The sequence below is a fragment of the Podarcis filfolensis genome, assembly GCF_964270895.1.
Source record: "Podarcis filfolensis genome assembly, chromosome: 14".
Lineage (NCBI taxonomy): Eukaryota > Metazoa > Chordata > Lepidosauria > Squamata > Lacertidae > Podarcis > Podarcis filfolensis.
The window spans coordinates 6,545,824-6,560,013 of NC_139616.1; the positions used below are offsets into that span (position 1 = coordinate 6,545,824).

General features: G+C 47.0%; 1 protein-coding gene across 2 annotated transcripts in view; it reads right to left on the reverse strand.

Annotated features, from left to right (window-relative positions):
* UNC13C (unc-13 homolog C) overlaps window positions 1-14,190 on the reverse strand; it is a 134,503-nt gene that overhangs the window by 85,093 nt on the left and 35,220 nt on the right. For both annotated transcript variants that reach the window (XM_083586099.1, XM_083586098.1), the window contains exons 5-6: window positions 9,619-9,697; window positions 1,181-1,252 (exon numbers count right to left, since the gene is read on the reverse strand). In XM_083586099.1, the coding sequence (XP_083442225.1) occupies window positions 1,181-1,252; window positions 9,619-9,697 (151 nt within the window). The remainder of the gene's footprint in view (window positions 1-1,180; window positions 1,253-9,618; window positions 9,698-14,190) is intronic.

Here is a 14,190-nt window from a genome sequence, read left to right on the forward strand (position 1 = left end):
TCTTGTGAGGACAAACCAACAAATATTTAGAACATAGCAAAAAGCTATCCAAAAAGATAGAAAGCAATCAAACTGCAAGTTGGGGCAGACTCTCCTATCCCTTTGCACCAGAATTTCTTGGGCAATTTCACTTTGCGGGCATTATTTTCCCCAATTGCCTGCTTCTGGATTTCCTTACACACACTGTCGAGAGACAGGCAGCTCCAGACCTCAGAAGGGCCTCGTTTCACGTTGTGCTTCGCCTTCCTCGCGGAGCCACTGTGTGGCTTCCAGCACACGGCCAGCAGATGCTTCCCTTCAGCTGCTTGCACAGCCCCCGCCCTCAGGTGCCTCTCCTGAGCAGTTAATTTAGAAGCCAGCCATGTGCGTGAGCCACATGTGCCATTGGTTGCAAGGAATCTGCTATGGAATCCATGATTTCCTAGAGCCAAATGCTGCTTTCATTTTCAGTCTGCCACGGCCCAACTTCTAAGGCAGAGCTTTCCAAACGGTGTGTTGCGTTAGTGTGTCGGCTGCAGTGGGCAGGTGAGTTGTGCGAACGCTACCTGCACTCCTCCCGGGATTGGAAAGGGGTTAGCTTAACCTCTGGTTTGCTAGAAAAACTGAATTACTGTATTGCAAAATGTCTAAAAAGTGTGTCACCGACATGGAAAGCTTGGAAAGCTCTGTTATTAGGGGAAGCATTGTCGTGTGTGTGTGTGTGTGTGTGTGTGTGTGTGTGTGTGTGTGGATGGATGTGCTAGGAGTAGCCACCTCCTTATCTGACTGAGTGCTTGCTATACAAATGTGGTCAGCCCTAGACCACTGGCACTGGGGGCAGAGAGAGAAGATGCTGAATGGACCTCTTAGAGCTGGGTGGACCTCACATGCACCCAGGGGAGGTTCTTCAGCTGCTGGCCACCTGCAATCTCTTGCTTGACTTTCCTCCCAGAACAGACATGGAGACAATTGAGAGAAGAGAAGGAGCACACTTTGTTCTCTTGGCAAAACTCGATTAATCAAGATGACCACACAGGAGACAACTTCAGGAAGCCTCTGACTTTCATAACGGGTAGCCAGGAGAAACAGCACAGCATCCAACAGAAGGCGTTAAATACTTTGGTGAATACTCTCCCCCCCCCCATTTAAAGGAAGCCAACCCGCCCCTTGAAGAAACATGCTAAGCAGCCCCCTCTCCTACCATCTCCTCATTGTCGATTGACGTCCGGATGACCATGGCTAGCGAGATCCCAGACTTCCGGGTTGCAAGGGTCTGTGGAAGGCAGAAGTACACAGAAGATATAAAATTTACAGAAAATGATATAAAAATGATATATCGATGGTATCTACTGTATTACCAAGTAAATTGGCAAACATGTATAAAGCTAAATCAGGTAAGTGTTGGAAATGTAAAGAAGGTTCTTTTTGTCATATGTGGTGGTCTTGTAGTAAGGATAAAGCTTACTGGGAAGTGATATACAATGTATTGAAAAAGATGTTTAAAATAACGTTTGTAAAACAGAAGCTTTTCTTTGGGAATTATAGGGACAGAACTACCCAAACTGTATAGAAATTTATTCATGTATGTGACTACAGCGGCAAAAGTGGGAAGATGAAGAAGTCCCAGCAAAAGAAGAATGGAGACAAAAACTTGCAGAATATGCAGAAATGGCAAAACTTACTGGAAAAATAAGAAATCAAGGTAACAAACTTTTTATAAAGGAATGGAAATGATTTATGGAATATTTATGAACAAACTGTAAACAGATAGGAACATTGGCAGGATTATTGTAATAACCTGCAGTTTTATAAGAGTAAATATTTAAGGTAGATGAATAAATGAGCAAATTAAGTTAATTTGGATATGCAGAAAATATTAAAAATAATTTTAAGGAACCGCAGAAAGAAGGGGAAGGAAGTCGAGTTTTGAAATGTTAAAATGATTATAAAATTATTGAAATGTATAAAACGGAAAATCATAAATTACACACACACACACACACACACACACACACAGTGAGTCACTGACATGAGCAACCATGGCTGATGAAGGGCTGGATGAAGCAGGAAGGTGTGTATTTGGGGAGTCTTATTCAGGGGGGTGGGGAGCAGGGTAAGCCTGAGGTAACAGATCTGCGCCCATTTTAACTGCTCAGAGAATATTTCAGCTCACCCCCTCTGCCTTGCACTTCTCTTGCCCAACAATATCTCCTCCAACACTGTATAATCTCTAGGACCAAGATGAAAAACACCAAAACCCTTTACTGACGTATTAAGCCTTGTCAGTTGAATTTCAAGGCAAAACTGCGATGGTGCCAACTTGCTGAATTGAAATAATATACAACTTGCTTCTGGCTCCATTAAAACATCTAAATCCAGGAGCGATTGTGAGTGTTGAAAACAGCAGAATTCAAATGACGGGTGCATCAAGAAGAAACTTTACCCTGCCAAGCACAGAGTTAGGCAGATTAATCCCACCACCCACAGGGTCTACAGGTTGTCCTGGGAGAGACGCAATCAGTCTGCCAGTTCCCTTGCAGAAACTCTCTTACAAAAAGGAGTGGATTTGGGCCAGAGGAAGGGTCTCCAACAGAGCCACTGGGGTGCCTTGAAGGATATTAAAACAAAACAAAACAAAAAACCCCCAAAACATACCCTGCTCTTGCTAGTCTGCCCTGCTGCCTTGATCCCAAGGTGAACAACAGGCAGACAGATCCAGTTGCATAGCCCCTCTCAGTCCTGGGAATTTGCCTGCTCCAAGTTCAGCTCAACAGCATTGTGGGATTTACAGATCTGGTTGTGAGCTGACTCAAGGCTACCTTAACACGAGAAACTCCTCACAATCTTTTCTTTGTGGGGACAGTTCACAGAGCTGTGCTACATGTCCTCAACCATGTTTGGCTCTTGGAAACCCACCCTCTTCACACCTGGCAACGCAGAAGAGACGGAGAACCTGGGCTGACCTACTGCAAGAACGATGGGAAACAAGTCAACCGAATTCAACGGCCGTATTTCAGAGGATTGTGAATGTTCTTCATAATCACAAATCACAATTGAAAAGGGCCGTTTCACAGCATGAAGCATTTTGTATCAACCATTTTCATGTGCACTAAAGATAAAAATGGTCCAAGGCTGAAAGCTGCTATTAGCCCCAGATTCACGTGATTGTTTACTCCAATCCTGTATTATTAATGCTGCATTGAGAGCGGTATCATCCTGCTCAGAGTTGCTCTCCCCATAAGCAGGACCATCGGGGGACTTGGATGCCAACAGCCTGGCTCTGGCTTAAGTGAGTCGTGGGCAGCAGAAGCCCCTGCACTGGAGGCCGAGAGTTCGGATGACGGTGAACTAATGGTATTCCTCTAATACTGCTCGCCATTTAAATTGCCTGTATTTTAATAAAGCCTCTCAGTGTCTCTCTCTCTCTTCTTCCGTCTGCCCAATTTTCAATGTCTCCCTTGACAATAGTTAAACTTGCAGAGGTGTATAATATGATTAACGCCATGAAACTAATTATGATGTAAGAAAGAACCTTTGGCACGGTCGTATTTGGTTTGGTTCATTATCAGTGTGTGACGGTTAATAAATGAATCTCACAAGTTTCTGTTTGCAAACTCTCAGCAATTTGGTGGGATCATGATGCTAATTCACAATTAATTTCCTCGGCTAACCATTAATAATGAAATAACTCTGTTTGCTTGTCAGCTTCCATCTCTCTCTTTTATTCCAATCAACGCAGCACATTCATGTACAGAAATTACAGAGATTAGCTTTTCCGCAACAAAGGGAGAGATAGTGAGCAGGCCGGATGATGATTCAGACCCCAAAACAAAGACTTAACTGCCCAATTTCAGCCCTCAAAGCACCACTCCTGGAATGCTGGGGGGGGGTCACTTTCGAGAGATGCCACAAGGATGGATGCTGCCTAGGAACCCTGTGGGGAAGGGGACGGGATGGACCCAGAGAACTGCGTCTGAGCATCCAAGGGAGTTTTAGACTTGTGTTTGTTGCCCCACTTCCTGCGATGCCACATGGCAACTCCATTTTGAAGCTGAGGGGAGTTGCAAAAGCTCTTTGTGATGAGGCATGGAGTTGGGGAGAGGTCTGCCAAAGTTCATAATCTCTTGGCTTGAAATATGCATCTTGGTGAATCATAATCCTTGCATTCAAACTGAGGGGACTCACTGAGGTCCCAGAGCGTTTCCCTCGCTTAGATTTTGAGCTGAGTTAGAAAACCCCTAACCCGATACAGGGTTGCCTTCAGATGTCTTCTAAAAGTCAGATAGTTGTTTATTTCCTTGACATCTGATGGGAGGGCGTTCCACAGGGCGGGTGCCACTACTGAGAAGGCCCTCTGCCTGGTTCGCTGTAACCTCACTTTTCACAGTGAGGGAACTGCCAGAAGGCCCTCGGAGCTGGACCTCAGTGTCCAGGCTGGATGATGGGGGTGGAGACATTCCTTCAGGTATACTGGGCCAAGGCCATTTAGGGCTTTAAAGGTCATCACCAAAACTTTGAATTGTGCTTGGAAACGTACTGGGAGCCAATGAAGGTCTTTCAGGACCGGTGTTATATGGTCTCAGCGACCATATGGGCATCCTGATCAAATTTGCAGATGACACCAAACTGGGAGGGGTGGCTAACACCCCAGAGGACAGGATCACACTTCAAAACGACCTTGACAGATTAGAGAACTGGGCCAGAACAAACAAGATGAATTTTAACAGGGAGAAATGTAAAGTATTGCACTTGGGCAAAAAAAAATGAGAGGCACAAATACAAGATGGGTGACACCTGGCTTGAGAGCAGTACATGTGAAAAGGATCTAGGAGTCTTGGTTGACCACAAACTTGACATGAGCCAACAGTGTGATGCGGCAGCTAAAAAAGCCAATGCAATTCTGGGCTGCATCAATAGGAGTATAGCATCTAGATCAAGGGAAGTAATAGTGCCACTGTATTCTGCTCTGGTCAGACCTCACCTGGAGTACTGTGTCCAGTTCTGGGCACCACAGTTCAAGAAGGACACTGACAAACTGGAACGTGTGCAGAGGAGGGCAACCAAAATGGTCAAAGGCCTGGAAACGATGCCTTATGAGGAACGGCTAAGGGAGCTGGGCATGTTTAGCCTGGAGAAGAGGAGGTTAAGGGGTGATATGATAGCCATGTTCAAATATATAAAAGGATGTCACATAGAGGAGGGAGAAAGGTTGTTTTCTGCTGCTCCAGAGAAGCGGACACGGAGCAATGGATCCAAACTACAAGAAAGAAGATTCCACCTAAACATTAGGAAGAACTTCCTGACAGTAAGAGCTGTTTGACAGTGGAATTTGCTGCCAAGGAGTGTGGTGGACTCTCATTCTTTGGAGGTCTTTAAGCAGAGGCTTGACAACCATATGTCAGGAGTGCTCTGATGGTGTTTCCTGCTTGGCAGGGGGTTGGACTCGATGGCCCTTGTGGTCTCTTCCAACTCTATGATTCTATGATTCTATGAAATGCATAGGTGCAGAAGAGGAGGGTTTTTTTTTTGTTGGGGACAAAAATCCCATTGAACCCTACCATGTCCATCTCTCTCTGTGCGTGGGGGTGCTGCTTGGGGGTGCTGTGGGTGTTGCGGTTAGGTTGCAACTCAAGGAAGCTGATTTAGATGCCATCCAGGCTCACAGCACCTCCTCTGGTGCTTTGGAAAGTACAACACTACCACCAATAAATTCAAAAGGTGAAAGGTTAGTCAGAGAAATCTTTTCACCCTCCAGGGCTTGCATGGACTGTTAACGATTATATAAAACCAGCAACCACGAAACAGTGACACATTTCCCTTCAGAGAGATGTGGAGCCTTTTGTGACGTTCTTGCTGCGCAGATGGCAGGCCCCTCAAAGGATTCCACCTGAACAAAGTGGAGAGTGCGGGAGGATGGGGAGAGACCTGGGAGAGGGCTCCATGTTGCCAGAAAGGGTCTCTAAAAAGGGGGGCAGCAGAACCCACCTCCTGTGGGACGCAGGAGACAGAAGCCGGTTTGGGGAGTTGCTATGTCTCGAGCCCTCAGATCGTGTTATGTACTGAGTTGAATAGGATCCAAAACAAAAATATATTATTACTCTATATTAAATATTTTTATTAATTTGAAAAAAAAAAGGATCCAAAATGCAACAGTCCGATTGGTCCTAGAACAATAGGATTCAGAATGCAGCAGTCTGATTGGTCCTAGAACAATAGGATTCAGAATGCAGCAGTCTGATTGGTCTGCAGGAGCCACTCAATCCAACTCCAGAGAGAAGTGAATCCGCAACCTGATTGGCCTACAGGAGAATCCTGGAATTAGCCAATCACGTGGGGCCCATTGTGTAAATAATGTATATAAAGCAGACATTTCGGGGGAACTTCCATTCCTCACTACTACGAGCTGAATAAAGAGCATGAAATCCGCACTCGACTCCATTTCAGATTGCAACACAGGCCAGGCTCCTCAGGTACCAGCCCTCAAGCACTTCCCAACCCTGCTGCCACACAAGGGCAAGCCCTCTTCCCTCCCTCAGCTGCCTGCCTCCCTCCTTCTGGCTTCATGGAGTGTCTCCACAGGAGCCCCACTGCAGCCTGCTTAGCCAGAAAAATGCTTTATGGGCCTTGAGCAGGAGAGGCTGCTCAAGGACCAGCAGAGAGAACAGGCTGGTTCTCTTGGGGAGGGAAAAGAAGAAGGGGTGGGTGGGGGTGTGAAGCTCTATTTTGAGATGGAGGACCCAGCAAGGCACCTTCGCCCCACTCAAACCTCCTTGCTAATCTCCTCCAGATTGCCTTTATGAGGAGGAGGAGGAGGAGGAATGTACATAATTATGTTTTTATAAAATATTCATCAAGCTCATATGGAAGAAATTGGGTAGCACGCCTTTATCAATAATTGAGACTTGAGAGAATCATCATCTGTTGGGGGCTGAGCAGAGGGCGAATGGAGCTCACCGTGCCCCCCCCACCAGAGCTAAGCAGGGCTGCTTATCCTGAGTGCAGTGGCGTAGCGTGGGTTGTCAGCACCCGGGGCAAGGCAAGTAATTTGCACCCCCTAACCCGTGGATTTGCGCCCCCTAACCCGTGGATTTGCCCTAACCCCCAGATGTTGCGCCCGGTGCGGCCGGCCCCCCCTGCACCCCCCACGCTACGCCACTGCCTGAGTGGGTTTTCTTATGTTTAAAGAGGCATGAAGGCATCTCAGCAAGGGCATTTCAGGCCATCAGGGCAACTGGCGTTGGCTGGGGGAGCAACCTGAGAAAGAGCGGAAAGAGAATCTGTAGGAAGAGCCTGTGACAATGCCAGCCCTTTCACAGACGCCAGCCATTCTACAACAGAGGCCATGGAAAGGGGCCTTTCCTAATTCCATTTAATGAGAAGCAGCGTTCTGTGCCAAGGTGGGCACCCAGCAGGAAGGGCACAGACCCAGGACACCTGCTCCCTTGGGAACCAATTGCCCCTCCTCGCCTCTCCCCCCAAATGCAGGAAGGAGGGCAGGGGCAGAGTCCAAATGCTCAGTGACTGCATGGCTTGCAGCTCCCTTTTTTTGTGGGGGTGGGGAGGGTATTTCTCTGCATTTGGCTAAGTACTACTGTGGGCTTATCCACACTTTTTGCCCCACTCTATCCAGGCACAGGTCTGTGCTTAAAAGCTCCATGTCTGAGCATTGCCCCAGAGCTTTCCCCGTGAAAACCTGCTCTTTAGCACTCAATTGGAGCAAATGTCAATTTGACTTTTCCGCAGATTGCCATTGTTATGTACTGAAGTTCTCACCCTGGGCTAGCAGGGGGATACTGTAGATAGTTATGCAAATAAGGGATCGAAAGTGACGTTCAGTGATTGGATAGTTTTAGAAAGTTGTTACAATTATGTGTACTGGAGCTCTATATAAGCAGGCCGACTGAGCCCTTCAGTTCAGTTCAGTTCTGGCCTCTGAATAAACAAGAGCTGTTTGAAGAATCGCTGTGTCGTCTGATATGTTCACCCACAACTTAACAGCCATTTACCCTGATTGAGCTTTAAAGAGTGGGTTTTCGTGGGGAGCAGCTCCAGAGCAAAAGCAAGGGTGCTCAGGCATGGATCTGTAAAGTGTAGTGTGCCTGGAAAGAGCAGAGGAAAAGTGTGGATAAGCCCTGTGTCAGCAGCGTTTGAGCCCCATGTTGGGCAAAGATTCCTGTGTGTTGCAGAGGCTAGATGACTCCTGGAATCCCTTCCAACTCTACAATTCTTTGATTCATGCACAGATACAGCCTTGTAGCTCAGAACACCTAAAGAAACATGTCTAGGAAACCCCGCTGAAATCAGCAGTGCTTACTCCCAAGTAAGAGGGCAGAGGATTGCAGCCTCAGGCCCACCTCTGAACAGTACAGACATGGCAGCAGACTGCACTGCCAGCCCCAGGATGTACCACCCAGTCAAGTCATTTCAGGGCTCCGACATCCATCATCTCTTTCTGAAATAGGTCTCAAAACTCTTTTGCAAACCCATTTAGCACTAAAGTGCCGCTTATGATGAGGCAATTCTCTTCCGCAGCAAATAGCTGCCCTGGAACACAAAAGATTAATTATGACATTTCAAAACATTCATCAACAGAGAAGCACTTACCATGGCCTGGGAAATCCAGCGTTGATGAGGAAGAAATTAGAGAAAACATTAATAGTCAGGTGTTATTGGGACGAGGCAAAGCAACACTTAATAAGCTGATTGGTATCTAAGCAGCAGAGAAACCACATTAACTGCTGGCATTTATTTCTCCATTTCAGAAACATCCATACAGGCAATTGGATGGATCCATATAAGAAGAGACTCAGGAGACAGAAAAACACGGAGGCCCCATAGTTCACTTCTCCCTCTTATGAGCACAACTGCATTGCAACTCAGTTAGTGCAAAGCACATCTGTATGGTGGTACCTTGGTTCCTGAACGGCTTAGTTGTCAATCAAATCGGCTTCAGTTTGCGAACATTTTCGGAAGCCAAACGTCTGACGCGGCTTCTGCAGCTTCCGCAGCTTCCGCTTGAGTGCAGGAAGCCCCTGTAGCCAATTGGAAGCTACACCCTGGTTTTCGGATGGTTTCAGGAGTCGAACGGAATCCCGGAACAGATTAAGTTCGAGAACCAAGGTACCACTGTATTGAGAAAGTGGCAAATGGTAGCAAACATCTGATTGCAAAGGAATGATAATATTGTTTTATTTGGAATATCTTTGGGGGACTCTCAGCTACTCAGTAACCTCGTTCACTGGAAATCTAGACTCCAGATTTCTCCCAGAACTGAATATAGCTTCCACAGCTAATACAGAGAAGTGCAAAACACACACATCCACGTGAAAAAGTCTGCATCCATCTAGCACACTTATTAGGAATGGGAAGGAGACCAAGGTGACTCTCTTGCGGTCTCACATGTTGCCATAGATCACGCCCACTAGATCACTAATTGCTGGTCATGATGACTCCACAGGTTATGTTGTTCTAAGCTTTGCTGGACCCTACACCAGGGTGAAGTCAGCCCCCTCCTTCGGGGCTTGCTCACAGCTTAATTCCAAAGTGAAGGAGGGAACAGCACAGCCCTTGTGACCAGGAAAAGCAGGTGCCAATCATTGCATGCAGGGGCGCATGTTCAGCACAACGCCAGGAACTTACCACATCTCTGACGATGGGGAACGTCTTCTTTCTGCGCAGGTCTGGCATGCTGTCAATTCCATACAGTGCACTGTTGGGGCTGAAGAAGAGAGAAAATATGGGCTAATATGGAGGGAAACATCACAAGTGTTCATCATCGGTTTTTAAGAAAAATTCTTTCATAGAACCACACAGTCGATAAGACCAATTAAAAACAGCCCTGCAATGTCTGAGGTTTGTGAAAAAGGGATGTGAATGACAACAAAGATCGCATTGGCCCTCTGAGCTGCAGCATCACATTGGAAGCTCATGCACAGCTCTAATCCAGGGGTCAGCAAACTTTTTCAGCAGGGGGCTGATCCACTGTCCCTCAGACCTTGTGGGGGGCTGGACTATATTTTTTGGGGGGGGAAATCCCCCCAACTCTCCCCTCCCTTCTCCACAGCACTGGATGAGCCCCAGTGGCTGCTTACCTGTACCTTACAAGCGGCAGGGGCTGGCAGCGGCGGAGGGACGATGAGCGCTGCAAAAGGGCTGGCTCCAGAGGGGCTGCTTAAACTGGTGCTCAGCCAACCACCGCTCAACAAAGCCCAGCCCCCTTCCTCCTCTAGGCAGGGTAGGGAGAAGCCAGGAGGAGGGAGGGAGGAGGTGTGTGTGTGTGTGGGGGGGGAATGGTGCAGCCCAAATGATCAGAATCCCCTCGCTGATCCACGCGGTGATTCCTGGACCGGCTGCGGGCCGGATCTGGTCCCTGGGCCTTAGTTTGCCGACCCATGCTCTAATCTATCATCTATCTATCTATCTATCTATCTATCATCTATCATCTCTGAAGTCCTGCTGCTGAGCCAATGACACGCTTTCCGTAATACGACACTTTGTACTCCACTGCACCAAATTCGAGCTTGGAGGCAGGATGGATGTGCGCTTGGCATCCAGTGGGGGAACGGCACTGGGGACATCTGATGTAAAATAAAAGAATATAGAGTGCCAAAGTCTTTCTCAGTAAACTGACCTAAATCCATTTAAAACCAGTTTTAAAGGCAGGGGAGGAAGGAAACATCCAACTTTATTTGGACTAACTCATGACCGAGGTGTGTAAGGGCTTCTCCACACTTCCCCTTCCGCTGTGCTTTCCAGGCACGGTCCTCCCTTTAAAGCTCCATGGCCAAGCACCCTGTGAAAACCTGCTCTTTAAATCTGTATTGGAGCAAACTGCAACCCGCTGAAAACCCAAATTGCTGCTGTGCTTCAGCTTTCAAGAATGGGTTTTGGTGGGGGAAACTCCGGCGCAAAAAGAAGACAGCTTGGACACAGAGTTTTAAAGCACGGACCTGTACCTGGAAAAAAGTGGAGCAAAAGGTAAGTGCAAATAAGCCCTAAGATTATGCATGGTGCCACACAGAATTATGGAGCTGGAAGGGACCACAAGGATCATCTAGTCCAACCCCCGGCAATGCAGGTATCTTTTGCCCAACCACAACCCCGAGATGAAGAGTCTCATGCTCTACCGACTGAGCTGGATGGAGAACGGGATGGGGGAGGCGTTGTTCTCCCTCTCTCATGATAACTCAGACCTAACTGGGTTTTCCAATGAAGCTGCATATTGAAAGATTCAGGACAAAAAGAAGAATTCTTCCACATAGTTAAACTATGAAACTTGCTCCCCCCAAGATGTCATGATGGCCACCAACTGCTTGTGGGCTTCCCATAATGAGCATCTGGTTGGCCACAGGATGCTATACTAGATGGGCCTCCTCTGGCCTAATCCAGATTCAGGGCTCTTTGGATGTTGCACCAGTTTGATCTGTGCATTTTTTGGTCAGGCTTTGGTTAGGTGTTGAATGCAACAGTAAAACAATGGCTGGCTGGCGGGGGTGGCAAAAACTGCCCTGTGGCTGGCCGAATCTTGCCAGGGAGCAGCAGCAGGTCTTCCTGGCTCTTCTGCTTCAGCTGAGAATCTGCTGCCAACTGCACCACCTACGTTAATTTCATTTATTTCTAACTTACCCTTGCAAAAGCAAACAAGGGCTTGCTCCTTCTATCCAACTCAAGCACAGGGAAAGCAGTGTAAAGAAATGCAAATAGGAATATGAAGGAAGTGCAAATCTCCCACCGCAATAGGGCAAGACCCAAGATCCAAAGCTGCTGCAGTCTTTTAAGCACCAACTGGTCAAATCAAAGGTATCCTTTCCCCCCACTGGCCCTCTGTTTCCCTCACTGGCTGTGCAGTCTTCATTTCCCTGACAAATATGCAACTTTATCAGCAAAGCAGAACCAGCTGGTGGGCTCCTCTTCCGCAGCAGCACCAAGAACAGAGACTCTGCTGTGCGCCCTCCCCAGAGAATGACTGTCCATTCTGCAGTTTCCTAAGGGAGGGACACAGTCAGCAGGGAATATGGCGCAAAGATGCCTTGATGCCTTGCCAAAACTGAGCTATGTTAAAAGTCCACTAACATGTGATAAAGTATTATTATTCCCTTACTGCTGTAAGCAAGCTGTTTTTTAAACAGTTCTCGCACAAGTATAATAGCAACAGCATAAGTTTGTCCCTAGACCAGACATCATTACTGAGAAGGGGCAACCTCCTGACAAACATTGCCCCGCAAAGGTGGTCAGCTATTGAACCTGGAGGAATTTGTCTCTCCTTTCCCATTGCTCTTTCAGTCTGGGTTGGCTTCTGGATTTCGGAGGCTGCCAGGCAAGAGAGACCATCACTAGGCCCATGAACAGAACACTTCAGGGGTCTCTCTCTCTCACAAGCCACACCTCATGTCAAAGTCTGCTTCAAAAAACTTTGTTAAAAGAATTCTATGGTGTCATGAATAAAATGCATGTTCATAAGGGCACAAAGTAAACACACATACGTAAGTGCATAAACCACATGTCTGAAATAGTACAGAGAGCAATGCACCAGCCATGTTTGGCCTCTAGTCAATCTCAGGGACCCCCTCAAGTCACACAGCAGGAAATTCCTGATAGGTCGCCCCTCTGCGACAAGTATCTGTTGAATGGCAAAGCTGACCTGTCAAAAGAGCAGATATCTATGTGTGAATGTAACAGGTCCTTGACAATGGATTCTGGAGCCAAGGTATTCACCATTTCAAAAGGATGTCTCTAATGGGCCAGGAAGGGCAATTATCAGGCATCTTTGATTGACAGATTTGTAAATAAGTTGGAGAGACATGAACTCTGAGCATGATCTGATTTACATGTACAACTCATTTTGTAATGTATCTATGACATTTCTGGGGTGGTCTATCCCAATGGTTTAAAAATTGTAACACACTTTTGTTCTGGGCCCCTCACCTCCTTGCAGGGAGACGGTTGCAACAGACCAATGAAGATCAACAGTTTGCCTTGCCTCCTTGGTAGCCTCCAACTGAGTCTCTGACCAACGGCAGACCTCAAGGGACCTAGAGTCCCTTGATGGGGAGTTGGGCTGTAAAAGCCAACCTCAACCTTCTTACAACAACTTCAACTTTGTCTCCTGAAATGCCAGGGACGATGCCATTCAAGAATTGGTGTTAACCCTGCCACGGCACAAGGCTGGCATATCTGAACCACCCTGTAATGTAGCTGCTGAATTGCAACTCATTACCAAACTTAAAACCATGGAGAGACCTGGTCTGAACAAAGACATTGGATTCTTATCTCATTATACATGACAAAGCCATTTTTCACCTTCTCACCCCTTGCTTTTTCCTGTAAGACCTATTGCAGTCGTTAAGAGTCGTCAACAGGCTCATCACAGCTATCTGCCAATCACCCATTTCCACCACCCTTCTGAGTAATACCCCTCCCCACCTTCTCACTATATAGAAGGATCTGGCAACTTCTGTTTCAGTGTATCTGAAGAAGTGTGCATGCACACGAAAGCTCATACCAAGAACTAACTTAGTTGGTCTTTAAGGTGCTACTGGAAGGAAAAATTTTTTTTTTGTTTTGACTATGGCAGACCAACACGGCTACCTATCTGTAACTGGCACCCTGTAATGATGGTTGATGATATCCCCTATAAGAGAACTAGCACCAAGGAATGAAGGGTAGGGAGGATCCTGTGAAGAAGGCCAGATCTTGGAATGGCCACCACTTCTTATAGTGCCACCACTCCCAGAAAATCTCATGAAATGGCCAGCACTCCCCTGGGGTCTCCATGAGACCTGACATCAGCCAGACAATACATAAAGCCATGTAGCCAATCAGATCTGGTTATGAGATGATACTGGCATGCCACATTGAATGAGAAAAATGCCTCCTCAGTGCAAAAGGGCAAACATCACCACCTTGTTTGGCACCCCCTCCATCCCAAAACCGTTTGACGCAGGGCCCGAATTTTTCATGAAACTCCCTCTCCCTCCCCTCAGTTTTGGCTCAATCCTGCAAACAACAAGAACAACAACAAGCAAAACAAACAAAAGGCCACCCATCAAGATTTCCACCTAAATCATAATTCAGATTATATCAGGCGGAGTAGTTTTAATGTTAGTGCAGAAGTGGAAGAAACACTAAGCCCTGCAAAAGACGGCAGGATGGAATTATACAGAAGAGCCTATATTAAAATGCCATGACAGAGACTGCTTAACTGTCTTTCCA